Genomic DNA, 14,261 nt, shown 5'->3' with positions numbered 1-14,261 from the left:
CAGTATTTTTTACCGCATTTTTTTTTTTGAGTGCCTCAAAATGCATTTTTTTTTAAATCCTATTTTTCGAAGTGATTATTTTCATCTAGGCTTTTCCAATATTGATATCCTAAATCTAGAGTTTTCAAATAACAAACCAGTAGAGAGATTCGCTTTATCTCGCGTTAAAAACGTGTCCACAATATTGAATATAAAGAAGGTGTTCCATCTCTCCTCTAATGACTATATAGCAATTAGCTTAATATATTTTTGAGAAATCACTGCAATTTCTTGTTGTATAGAAAATAAGATCCTCGGAAACTGGGCTAAAACTCTAGTCTGAAGACTGCTTTATATGCTTAATCCTGTTCCTGAATATTTCTAGTTTAGTTTATAAAGAATAAGCAACTACTACTGATTTCATTTTTAAATTAATTAGATCTACTGCTCTTAATAGGCAATCTTTTGTAAATTTTTTTCTAAAATCTCACGTACAAAGGAATTATATGGATAAATCTTAAGACTGTTCTACACGGACTGAAGGTTTATCCCAGTGTTGTAAGGTTTTAAAATTCAAGAGGAGAAAATTGGGCAATTTCAAGCATGTAGGATAAGTGTGCCAAATTTCGGCATAGTTGCATGCAAGAGTCAAAGTCTCAAGTTTAAAATGTAATATTTTAAATTCAAATTGATCTTTTTTAATTTTTTCTTCTTAAAGAGTATTGCTTGGAACCTTGTAAAGAGTTTACCGTCTTTATTTACTCTAATATCATTCTTAATACATTTTAAAATGAATGAAAATATAGACATAGCTTTGGTGCCCTATTTCGGCCACCTTCATTCTCATAGTTCCTTGTCCTTCGGGAATGCTTCCAATGTCTTTTTCACATCATCTCGTTTGTTGAAGCTACATTTTTTGTTATTCTTTTGCATTGTATAATCTCTAGGTAAAATCTAAAAGTCCATGGAAATTCGAGGAACAAAAAAGGTGGCCGAAATTGCAAGCTGGCCGGAATTTGGCAAACTTACCCTATCACATTCAAAAATACAAAATTTTCTGATAATTAAAGCTATGCAAGTCATTGTGGGGGAACTTCGGCCTCGGAGTAGACTCAGAACAAGGAAGCTGAAGCAATTGCACAAAATCTTGCTTAGAATCGCCTTGGAAATGGCCGCAAACATTTTTTTTTTGTGGCGGAAGATCGACAGCAGTGGATTGCGAACCTAGGTTCCTAAGCCCGCGATCCTGTTTAATATAAACAGTTGAAAATGAATGAATGAATATTAGAAATGTGCTATAGCTTTCAAATAGCCAAGAGAAACAAACTAGCGTAAATTGATTTTTTTTCCATAAATTTTGCAGTTAAGAATTTAAAGAAGTTAACATTTTCACATTTTTTTGGAACTCTGGGTGTTCAAAAAGGAATATGCAAGGGGTTTCAGGGAAACTTGAGCCAATCTGATCCAGGGAAACCACGGAGAACTCGAGGAACTCACTATGAACTCAAGGAACCATACATTGTTTTTTTTTCAGCGAACCGGGAACTCGAGCTACTATGTATTTGCTATTTGCTTATGAATAACCCCTTGGAAATATATGGTTATTCTGGGAAAACATTTTTTTTAGAACCGATAAAAATCCAATTCTCATGCCAATTAATTTAATTATCATCTCAATTAATTTCTAGCTAAGATAATTTTAATCGAAAAATTATGGAAATGGTTTGTAGTACTGCAGATCCTGCGGTCCGGAAAGATTTAAGCCATGTGGCTAAACTTTAAGTCTCAAGAATGTATAAAATCGAAATGTCTTTAAGAATTCCGCATGTCTTGAAGCTATAAAAGTTAAACCAAGTGGCTAAGCCCCAGGCCCGGGAAAACATTAAGTTATTGCTTTAATTTTAAATGTTATCTTGCATGAAAACCTTTACCTCTTCTGTGAAAACTTCCCGAGTTAGAACACACGCAAATTTATTTATATTTTAATTTTTGACTGCATTGCAGAATTTTTATTACTTAATAAACTTCTGTTTGTGCAAGAAATAAAAAGCATATTGACTTTTATTATATTGAATTATTGTCTGAAAATTGTTTTTCCTTAAATTCCTTTTTTTTATAATACGAGAAATTTGTGACACAGAAATTTTATTATTTTGGAAAATCATGAGAAATCAAGTTATTTGACCACAAATTGACAACTATGACATTTCCAAAGGAAATAACTCTTGTCTTTTTGCATTTCTACAATTCCTTTTTTATTCTTTTTTTTTAATGATTTTTTTTCCTTAAGAAAGTTACGAAAAATAGCGAGGTACGTACTTTTCATTTTCTCCTATTTCATTCAATTCTTTTCATTTCAAATTCACCATTTCATCTTATTTCAAAATATTTCACTTTTCTCTCTTTTCGTTGAATATCTTTATATTTTTTCTGTTCTTTTTTTTTCTTTTCTTTTAATATAATTTCTAACTTGTGTATTGTGTATATGGTTATTGTAATTTTTTTTTCATCATCTTGAAATATATTAATGTATAAATATTTGACCAAGTCTACAAGGCAATATTTGGCTATATATTTTTAATTAATGCTTCCTCTCGTTGTTTTCTTCCTCGTGTTTTCTTTTTCTTTTAACTTATAATGTTTCTCTCAATCTACCATTAGTTTTATTACCGCTCTTCTACGCGAAATATTCTAACTTATTGACCACTTTTTTTTTAAAACTTCTTTAGAAATTCAATAAAGAGTAATTAAATGTGTAAAGTCTACCTTATAAAGTGTTAATGAGCCTACAGTGTAATCTTTCTCCGTTTTCTCTTTTTTTTTTAATATTGTATTTAACAATTCTAAATTTTAGGGTTTTTTTTTCTTCGTTTTACGTTGTGTAAATATATTAATCAGTTATTGTTTAATATTTTTTTTCTTAAAATTTTAAATATATTTTCTTGCACCATAATTTTTACAAATTCTCCTTAATTCGTGTAAATTTTTCAATTTTTTTTTTTAAGTTAGCTCTAGAGTTTCCCGTTATTTACTATTGACCACATTTGAGAAAACAAAAAGAGGGTAAAATTAAGTGACCATTTTAAGTGGAAGCACAAAATTATTTCTATATTTTTTCTTCTGTTAATTGAAAGAGGATTCTTAATGAAGATAATTTGATTATATTTTTTTTGAGTATTTTGATAGTTTTCTACAGGTTATTTCGCTTTGAGTAACTTTAATTGCTCTTTGGAATCACAAATAAACTCTTTTAAAGTTTTCTTTTTCCTTAGTATGGTTCTTTGAAGAATTTTCGAGCAAAACTGAAGGAAAGAATCCCTCTGAATCTTGAACAATGCAACTTACAATTGTTGACCAAAATTGTAAGTTTCATGTCCAAAATATCATAAGTGTAAATTGACCAAAATTTACACTTTCAGTTAAGAATCTTTCTACTTCAATTTCGCCTCAAAACTTCTTCAAAGCCTTAGATATTTTTTTTTACATAATATGGAAGAAAGTCTCTCATATTGCTAATTGTAAAAAGATGCAATTGGATTACATATTAGTAAAATTTCACAAGTTTTTTTTTAATTCATTTTTAATGACTGTGTGTGTGTGTTTCTGAACTAAGGCACATTACCTTAGGCTTTTCCTTGACCGAAAAATCTCTCATGCCGCAACAAATAACACTACAAGATCTCAGATTTTGGTGAAATGAGAACATTGTCCGTTTTTGACACATTTCCATCTACCCCTGTATTAATTGACGTAACACCATGATCACGGCTTATTATCCCGTGACCCGTATTGTCAATCACGTCAACAGCTGTCGTACTCTGTTGGAAAAAGCGATCTGTAAAAAAAAGAATATTTTTACATCTTCACAATGGTAAAAGGTGTATAATTTTACACATTTTACACGAATGTGAATATGGCCAACATTGATCGTTTGATTGAAAAATTGTGTAAAGCTGTCTATACACTAGGAAAAATATGGATGAGTGGCCCTTCAATAATACTATTGATAAAAAGCTTCAATTATTGAAGAGAATTATTGAAGAAAATGCCTCCACACAGGAACTAATACGTTTCAATATTGACAGTTCGTGTCATCTCTCAAGTTTTCTTGCGGCTTGAGATTATTTTTCGTGAAAATTTATTATTTGGCTGCTGGAAAAGCGTGGAAAGTGTTTGTTGAAGTTCATTGAGATAGTGTTTAGTGAATATTAGTGGAAAATTGTCCAAAAGTGCGAAGGAGAAGTGTTTTCGAGAGATGTTTTTTGTAGTGGGATTCAACCAAGTTTTACTAGAAGTTTTCACTCGTTTTTTTTTTAATTATTGGTAGTAAACCTCTTGTGCATCACTGTAGAGTTATTTAATACCATATTCCAATTTCCAAAATGATCCGACACATATCCGGACGACAATAAAGTTTTTCAGAACTTCGAGACATAAAACATAACCTCAAACTTTGCTCAAAATAAATTTCTGAAAAGTGTACAGCAGCAGGAAAATTCTGTAATTCACAAGAGTGAAAAGCATCAGTGCGATGTGTTTGTCGTTCTAGAGAAGTGGTGCAGCAGTTTGAATTGCTGACTGAGGGATTTGCTAGCTGTGCTCAGTTTCCTTGATGGAGGTATTGAAGTGCTGAAAACCGAAGATTGTAACAATCTGACAGCAGCTGCCGGAGCCGGACGGGTGGCTGCTGTCAGTCCAGCCTCGGCTGAGAAGTTATCCTTGATCACCCTGATGATGCAAAGACTGCGAAGTTGTCCCTGATAACAATGTAGAAAGTGTCAGCTGGATGCAGGATCCAACAGTTGGTGGTTTAAATACATCCGGATGTCTTTAGTTCCACATCCAATAAACATTCTCTTCATTTAGAAGTTGAGGGACCCTCTTATCCGGCTGTTGAATTATATATTCACAAGCAGGGACTGTTCTGACTTGTAAGTGCTTGTGCTGCCCAAAGGTTCATGGATACACTCAGAAGCTCTTCCTGAGATTCACAGAAGGGAGTTGCAGACAGATTATGGATACGACTCTGCTCCAGAAGTACAGAAAAATCTCAGAGAAACAAAAAATTATTGTATGTATAAAATTGTGAAGACTTTTATTTAAAATTTTTTTATTAAAAAAATAAAATTAACAAAAAAATAAACAAAAATCTCTTTCTTTTTTCCAATATTGTGTCACTTCAACTGTGGCTCCCAGTCTCTTTGCTTGATAAGATCTCGCGCCTTATCTATTCCTTGATATTTTCCTTGTCTGTCAGCCAGTCAGTGTTCAGGTTTATATTGAAGAGATCCACGAGTTGTGTTCCAACTAAAAAATTCACGGGACCTGCTAATGCAATAGAATGTCTCACTTCCATCCCAATTCAATTCTTTACCTTGATCTGTTCTCCATCTGGATGCTGGGATTGAGATCTGCTTTGTCTCAGAAGCCTCAATCCATGTCCAGATGCTCAATTTACCCCCAATTTATATCTGAACAAAAACTTTCACCAAAACTGGGGTAAATTCCACTAGGAAGTTACATTCCCTGAAACACACTTTTTTTTCTTTTTGAACTTGCACCAAAATCGACAAATAACATTTTTCGAATATTCTGCAACACAAAATATTCGAATTTGTGTGAAAACGAAAATTAATATATTGAAGAAAATATCTAATGAACTTGATATTGACCATTTCTTCCATATTCCACTTCAATAATATTATGGAAGAATAATATTGATGATATTTGTCTCAATGTGTAGGGGTAAACAATATTGAAAGACAATATGGAAGAAAAGTCATCCATATTGAAACGAATATTGAAGAAATTGCCTCCACATTAGACAAATTTTCTTCAATAATCCAAATTCATGTCCATATGTTTTGCTAATGTGTAGGCAATTTTCATCAATATTAAATATTTATTGCAAATATTGATGAAATTTTCTCCTAATGTATAGACAGCTTAAGTTCAATTTGTTGATAACTTCACTCTATATCTCAACAATTTTGCTCGTTAAGTTGGCAGCACTGCTAAAAAAACTGGGATAACTCGGATAAAGTGTCAGGATAGAATTAGTTGAAGAGGGTGGAGTAACTCTCGCTCAAAATCTCACATACAAGACCCACTGCAGTAATGTCAAGAACAAGGTAAAAACACGAAATATTTTACTGCGGAAACTCGTCAACGCTCAGTGGGGTGCTCAGCCAAAACTGATGCGTACCTCTGCACTTGCCCTATCTTTCTCCGTAGCAGAGTACGCAACTGAAGTATGGAAGAGATCCGCGCACGATAAGCAAGTTGACGTCGCTCTTAACGATACCGCCCGTATTATAAGGGAGTCCTTAAAAGTACTCCGGTGGACAAACTCTAGCCCTTAGCAGGAATTGCTCCTCCATGGATGAGGAGATAAATCATCTCCAGTAAAGAGATATCCAAGGTTCTCTCTGAACCGAGACATATTCTCCATGGTCACAAAAGCCAAGAAAAAGGCTGAAGTCTCGCAGGAGCGTTTTTCAGTCTGTCAAACCACTTGACCAATCTCCGGAGGAGGCCAGGCTCAATCTGTGGAAGGAAGTCTTTCCATCAGATTTTGTAGAATTAAGGGAAGGCCTTCTTCCTAGTGGTGACCAATACTGGACGACATGAAAGTCTCTCAATCGTTTGAGAAGCGCCGTAGCGCGCTCGAAAGACAACAGACGTCGATGGGGATTCTCCGAAGTTGTTTAATAGAGTTTGAGAAGCTCTTGGAAAACTTCAGTCTTGCTCTTGGTTTCTTCAAACCATGGAGAAGGTGGTTAAGGATGAGGACGACAGAGCTTAGAAAATCTTTAGCAACTGAGTGGGCCAATGGACCCAATGGACTTATTGAAATGCTACTCAACGGCTTCTGCGTATTGACTTTTCTTTGTGTTGGTTTCTGTATCGACTGTCTTCCCAACGACTCCTATTTTCCAAAGACAGAAGTTGCTCGTTTTTCCCAGTTCTTGTCGTATTCTAAAATCACCAAATAGTCTTGACAGTACTTGAGAACAGTAAAGTGCTGTTAAAACAGTAAAGTGATGGTTACATCGAGGAAACTAGGCTAACTCAGTCTCCGTTGTGCCGATGCGATGTTGTAAACCAGGGCGCCAGTTCATTGGAGGTGGGGATCTCAGTGATACAGAGGATTTTAATGGTGCTATACGCAAGACCGTCGGGTCTTAGATGGATAAGATCTATTACTTGACCGTCACAGTTGTGAACTGCAGTTTTGCCCGATATAAACAACTAAATGTCAGGAAGTGAAGAAGCATCTATACTACGGGGAAGACGCTTCTGGGCGGACTACATATGGACTTAGCGGATTATTCCACCACGGAATTCAACAGCAATATAATTGTTGCACAGGCTCTAATGGCGACGGGTTCTGAGTCAAATCAAGGCCAGTAATTGGTTGTAGCACGATTACTGATTAATTAAGTATGGAGAAGATATCGGTTCAGAAAGGATTTTAAACATCTCTCTACTGGAGATGATTTATCTCCTCATCAGCGATGGTGCAATTGCTGCTAAGGGACAGTCTGCCCATCGGACACCGGAGCGCTCTCTAAGCACCGTGTTACTGTACGGACGATGCAGAGTGTATCGTTGGGAGCAACGTTCTCTTATTTAGCGTGCGTTGATCTATCCCATACTTCAGTTACGTACTCGGTCGCAAAAAATCACTTAAAGAAAGTCTTCAGTTAAAAAACTTCTTGGACCTTCTGGAGCCGTACAGTTTTGGTCCATCGTACTAATTGTTTTGCAGAAAATGGGACCGGTTTTTAGACATCAAAGTATGATTGATCGTGAGTAGGAACGCGTATTCCAGAACCGAGAGTTTTAGATTTAGTTGTCTTTGGAGTGAGGCAGCCGCTGGAAAGTCGGACAGATTGCTAATCAAGTAACCGGTCACTAGCTAAACAAACATCTGAATAGTATGGTCGTATCCAATGGAATATAATGTGCAGAGGATATAGTGAGTGCCCCAACTTATATGACATCAAACGAGTGCTGCTTGGTAATGCAATGATCTGTGATGAAGGACGGGCTGGCTTGGTTCATCTTGACTTTAAATAAATAGTCAATCGGGGAAGCATAATGCATCCAAACCTAACATAACCTAAGTTGTCATGAAAAAGGGTAAACTTTAGGTCCATTAGGTATTCGGTCGTATAATACGCTAGTCGAGCCGAATAAATAAGAAAAGTGAAAGTGTAGATCTTGTTATGTCATCACAAGATGTTTTCTTACCTTCTTCCATGAGGATGACTGTGTTGGCTTCTGGCGTATTGTTGGATACTGGGTGAGTGATCATACCAAAATCTTCCTCCAGAAGAAAAGGTGCATTCCACCTTGATCGTGAGGTGGTGCGCGGTGTGGTAACAGGTGAGGAGTACAGGCTTAAGTTGGTGGGACTTATGACTCCTGACATAGTGGACGAAGCAACAGACTGTCCTCCTCCCGTATAACTAAAAAGCTGTGCTGGTTGACTATGGAAGTGATTGAATGCGTACTCCCTGCCCAGTGAATAGGGACTTGAAATTCGCGTCAAAGACTTCCTAGTCGAAGCTTCGAGTTGTGGACTGAGAGGTGGCGAAGAACCAATTTCAGCTGCAGACGCACAACCAGCTTCAGGTTCCTGATGAGGTGATGATAGGGCAGCTGCTGCAGGCGGTGTAATGGAGGAAGGTGGTGAGGTTATCATCGTAAGGTCACCTGTTGACCGAATAATGGCAACAGGCCTGGCCATAGGAGGCAGAGGTGGTGGTGGCAGCATTGAACTGTACTGCGAATACTGCGGCTTGGGACTGCGTGATAGAACCTGCTGCACTTGGACATTCTGCGGTGAGTTTTCAGCCTCTTGGCACACAAATGTCACAAAGTCTGACAATGTGTCGTGCCCATTCTCTGGATACTTGCTGTGTGAATGACCCTCAGGTGGTTGTTGATGGTGCTCCGCATGGGCTACCTCAGAACCATCGCCAGGACTGTGTTGGTAGAATGCAGTTGGCGCTGAGGTAGCTGGAACGGAACCCATTGCCCCATGCGTCATCATCACGTCATCAGGTCTGGCCTGACCAACTGCCACGAGCCTAGGATGGGCCGAGTAGCGTTGTAAAGGCAGGGAATTGTGCAACGCATTACCAGTTGTAGCACCCAATTGTTCGCCTGATCGAAGGATCACGGGAAAACTATTGGATGCATCTGGAGGAGATGAACACGTGTCATTTTTCCCCTGACCTCGAAGCAGGGGTGAATTTGACAGGTGCATAGCTCGAGGATCCACTAAATCAACTGTAAATATCAAGCACAATGGTGAAAAATAATAAGCTGTAAATAAAAGTAATTTTCATCTTACTGTATCCACTCGAGACGACCATGGAAGATCCTTGACTTCGATCTGACACAAGACTAGGAGGTGCTGTGGACAGAGAGTAGCTATTGCAATAGTAAGGAGCTGAATTCTCCATTTTGATGGTGTTGGCATTGCTCTGGATTCCACCGGATCCATCTCCGCCCTCATCGAGAATTGAGCCTGAAGTAGAAAAGAGGATAATTAGCATATCGAGGCGCATACTTGGTCCATTCTTTCCTATTAGCTCGGGAGACGGACCTTTGGACAATTTCCATAGCTCTCGCGATGAGAAGACACCTGTCGCCAGTATGATGTCATTGCAGACAACACCATTGTACGGATTATGAGTATAACCCGTCGATGGAGACTCTACAACAAAAAGAGAATGTATTAATAAGAAAGTACCGAGATTGAGGTAGCAGTAGCGAACCTTTGCGCTTGCCTTCGTCATCCTTTTTATTGTTGTTGTAAATCGGTGGACTTAGTGCTTCTGCGGAAGGAAAGACACCATCAGTGGGATCTCGGTCCTCCGACCAGGACCTCCACTCACCGTGACTATTAATGAAATTGGCTAAATAGAGGTCCAGTTCGCGCACAGAGACATTAATGTGGTAGGGATTGACACATAGGCCAGGTTTAGTACATTCAGGATTTTTCTCCAGGCGCTCCCCATCTGTGCTCTCAAGTGGGATGGCTTTGAATAGGATTACCATCACAAGGTCCAGACGCCACACCTTATCTGCCTGACGTAGACAGTCAATGCGACGCATCTTGCCTTTTTGGTCCGGATTCGACAGCACACATATCGATTGCCTCTTCCCCGTTATGCTCTGTACAAAATCCTCACGACACTCCTGCGTGATGTCTTTTCGTAGCTTACCCAGCAGTCGCGAGGCCCATTTTTGCTTTACCTCAGCCTTTTCATTCTGTTTACAAAAACCGAAATTAGTAGTTTTATATATTTAATCCGCGTTTTGTAGTTTTTTAATCACACTTAAACTTAACTATAAGGGCTAAAACTGTTATTTTTAAATTCAAATTTGGCAGGTAAAACTGTCATATTTAAAAGCTCAATCTGGCGGTCAGAGTATGAAATGTAACCAAGCAAGTACGATCCGTACGGTCTTCAATTTGATAATGCTGCCGAATAGACCAATATTTACCGATTTTGCCGTAAGAAATATTTAGAACGTATATTTTGTGATTAAAAAATAATAATTAAATAGGTTAAGGTGGTTAAGGTCATTGAACTGAGGCCAATAGCACTCCATTAGCAATTTCAGTACAACTCATAGGAACTATAGGAAGGACTCTATTTATCTCAAATCTTAGATAGGGGATACCGGGGAGGATTGGGACAAGAGTAATGTGGGACAAGGCGGTTTTTTCATTAATTTTTGAAATAAATGGGATTTAACCACTATTCAATCGTAAACAATATTAAAATGTATATTGACAAAAAGAATGGATATCCTCAGTTTTATTGTTTTAATTCTATGAACACTTTCTTAAAAATTGATAAAAATTGTATTTTTTGATTTCTAAGTTTTGCTCTTTTTATTTTATATTAGCGATATATAATCAAAACTTTTTTATCTCATTAGCTAGCAGTGTAATTTGGGAACATATTTATATAAAAGCTTCATAGATTATACGCTCTTGTTTTTTACTTAAAGGTTTTTAATGCCAAAACTACACGTGGGGATATTTGGGACACCTGAAAGGGAATGAATGGGACATTGATTTTCGACAAGATTGTAGGTGGCGTGCAATTTTTTACTGTCAAAATGGAGAATAATGCCCAGTTTCTACTGGAAATCTCCTTGTGCAAACTTTACCAGTTGCAGTTGTCTACAAGGGACAATTAAACCGTCAATATTTTAAGAATCAACAATTTACTCTTTAGAGGATATTCGACCTTTGCTCAATCCCATTAAAAACTATTTTCTCGAAAATTTCTCGAGCAATATCCTCTACAATTCTCACAAATTCTCCAAAAAGCGCAAGACGAGAGATTTTTCAGAGAAATAAGGAAAAAACAGGTGACATGCAATTGTCGTAAAATCAAACAGGAATCCGTCAATGAGTTCAAAACTAAAAATTGCAAGAGAATCTAGCTAGGTACTCCCGTGAGGAATTTCATGATCATGATTGCAATGCTTAGAATTAAAAAAGCAAAGAAAGGTAGATGGAAAATATGAAGAAAATACTTTAAATAATTGATTGACAATAAATGACTCTACTGTACAAATTAAATTGATATTAATTTCTACAATCAGGAAAAACCGGGGTGCGATTAACTTTTTTTCCTCATAACTTTAAGACTTTTTAGGTATAAAAATATATCAACATTTTTTAATGTTAATTTTACACCTTTTCAAGGGTAAAATTAACATGAAAAAGGGTAATTTTAACCCCTAATACACCTGAAAAGGGTAATATTTACACCGATTTCGGATCAATACTGCGTGGTAAAATAAACATTTCCGGAAATTTATTTTAGCTTTTTCGGATTTCTCCCAGTGTAAGTATGAAAAAAAAGATTAAACATTTTTATTTCTATTAGAAATATTTTTTATCTAGTACTTAAAATTAATTAACGTGATCCAATAATGCAAATTATGCGTGAAAAAACGCGTCCCAAATATCCCCTTCTGCGTCCCATACTGCCCCACTTATCTTTACTTATCTTTTCCAAGAAAACTCAGTTGTTTTCCAAGTTCTATCGAGTACTTTTTACAAAGTCAAAACCCATGAGTATCCTATAGACCGCATAAAATTGTAAGACAGTATCGTGGTTTTTTGGAATACTGTCTCAAAGTCAAAACATGAAAAAGTGTCCCAAACCTCCCCGGTCTCCCCTATTACACTCCTGGAAGTAAAGGAATAAGTAAAGGAACTCACTTGCAGTTCATCTTTGCAGTGTCTCTCCTCTTCCAGGGACATTTTCTTCTCATGCTTTTTGTAGTACTTCCTTTTCGCCGCTTGCAAGTTGAACCATGTGTATGAAAATGACTTAACAAATGGCAGGAGGGCCTCAATAAAGGGATGAAATTCATCCTGACGTTGTCACCATGTTGTCCATTTTTTTCGTATGGAATAAACATTAATATTTAGTGTACAAAATCAATAGTTGAACATTGAAAAACACACAAAAAGTTAACAAACACTGATTCATAGATTAAAAAAAAAAGTTGAATAGTATTTAAAAATAAATGATTTTATAAAATAGCAGCGTGGAAAGAAGCATTTGGAGGACGTGTCAGGGATTTATAGGAGAGGATTTGTTAAGTATTAGTTTTGTTTAATATCACTTTTTCTTAAAAAACTTTCTCCCCTCCATCACATCTTTTGTTCAACTAAATAAAAAAAATTGCAATTATTTGTAAATTTATAATAAAAAGCTCTCTAGGAACATTTAAAGACAAATAAAGCACATTAAGCACATATTAAAGCTCGCATGCATTTTCCACAATACACAGTACATTCAATTTTATTAAGTCGATTGTTGTAAAAAAAAATAATATTTTAGGAGTTTAGGCAATATTTTTTAGTGACAAAAAATTTCAGAAATAGCTATTCATGCTCCAAAAAAATTATTATCCTTAAAAGATTCATTAGGAGGGGAGAATTGATAGAGAATTCAGTTAGTTAACTTGATATCTTGCGTGATTTCGCACGTGAGTTGTCACCATCGACAAAAAGCAGGTGAAACTCTTACAAAAAAACGTGACAAATCTCAGAAATTCCATCATTTTTCACCATGGAATACACAATTTGATTAAAGTGCATTAAATAGTGGGTCAAAATGGTTTATGATTGGGCAGTAAAAGTGCGACGAAAGACCAGAAGATAGTCTTATGCACATTGATTGATTGTCTGCAATCCAACCTGAATTACAAACGCATCGAGCCCTATACAAATTGAATTTAGAAATTAAATGCACTTGATGGTTTTTTTGCAATAGAAATTGTTTTAAGAAAAAAACACTGAGAGACATCAACGCGGAATTTTTCAAGTTCTTTGGTGTGTTTTGGAAGATAAAAAGAAGAGAAAGACAGTGAGTAGAGAATTTCTTATATACACAGTCAAAAATTGATAAGTAATCAAAACACACGGATCACAATTACAGCGCGTTACGACAGAGAGACACTCAACGTGGTCATGCGTCCCAACTTGCACGTCTTCTCTCTTTCCTGGAAGAATATTGCATTAATTCGCAATCAGTGACTATTATTCCCATATTTAAAAAAAAATATCTGTGAGAAAATTTGGGCAGAAATTAATAAAAAACGATTTTTAATATCCAAATTTGTCTTTGAACGCTTTGAACAAAAAAAAGAAATTTAAAAAATTAAGGGGTGACTCATTCCAACATTATAGTGACACAAAGTTTCTTGATGTTTTTTTACGTTCCGCGAAACCTTTTTAGATTTCTCATATAATTTCTCTTGTTTCTCAAGTTTCGCAAAACATTTTGAAGTGTCAGCGGTTTTCCCAGTAAGTTTCATGAGTTTATGTAAACAGTTCGAGGGTTTTTTGAGCTTTGCGAAACATTTCTCTCACCGGCAGCGGCGCGCTTTGATACCGGCAAAACATTATGATGAACTGGAAAAATGATATTCTGGACTGAACTAGGAGGGCACATCATCTCAATGTAATGGAGATATACTATATCCAAAAGCATGAGAGAGAGAGTGTGTCAACAACAGGGCTGAGGGAAGTGCCCTGAGCTCCTGGTACTCCCCATTGATTTGGAATCAGTGAACCTTTGATCCACGACAAGCTCTGAGAATTGTGATTTTTAGTTGTGCTGCGTCCTAATTATCTAGTTCATTGTATTTTCTCGTCCGTGGATGGTGAATAATATGTGTTTTCTTGACCAGGGTGCCACTTGTGTCGCTCTGTACACTGGTAAAAA

General features: G+C 36.4%; 1 protein-coding gene across 2 annotated transcripts in view; it reads right to left on the bottom strand.

The window, feature by feature from the left end:
* Window positions 1–2,403: 2,403 nt before the first annotated feature.
* LOC129802727 (nuclear factor 1 X-type) overlaps window positions 2,404–14,261 on the bottom strand; it is a 29,512-nt gene continuing 17,654 nt past the window's right edge. Inside the window, exons 4-10 of one of the 2 annotated variants that reach the window (XM_055848766.1) lie at window positions 12,245–12,400; window positions 9,891–10,266; window positions 9,771–9,830; window positions 9,599–9,709; window positions 9,344–9,520; window positions 8,236–9,279; window positions 2,404–3,814 (exon numbers count right to left, since the gene is read on the bottom strand). In XM_055848766.1, the coding sequence (XP_055704741.1) occupies window positions 3,651–3,814; window positions 8,236–9,279; window positions 9,344–9,520; window positions 9,599–9,709; window positions 9,771–9,830; window positions 9,891–10,266; window positions 12,245–12,400 (2,088 nt within the window). In that variant the 3' untranslated portion in view covers window positions 2,404–3,650. Of the gene's footprint in view, window positions 3,815–8,235; window positions 9,280–9,343; window positions 9,521–9,598; window positions 9,710–9,770; window positions 10,267–12,244; window positions 12,401–14,261 lie in introns of both variants that reach the window. The other variant, XM_055848765.1, reaches the window with a different exon arrangement.

Source organism: Phlebotomus papatasi, chromosome 2 (assembly GCF_024763615.1).
Source record: "Phlebotomus papatasi isolate M1 chromosome 2, Ppap_2.1, whole genome shotgun sequence".
NCBI classification, from domain to species: Eukaryota; Metazoa; Arthropoda; class Insecta; order Diptera; family Psychodidae; genus Phlebotomus; species Phlebotomus papatasi.
The sequence above is the reverse complement of the archived record's forward strand: the minus strand, read 5'-3'. Positions and strand labels throughout refer to the sequence as shown.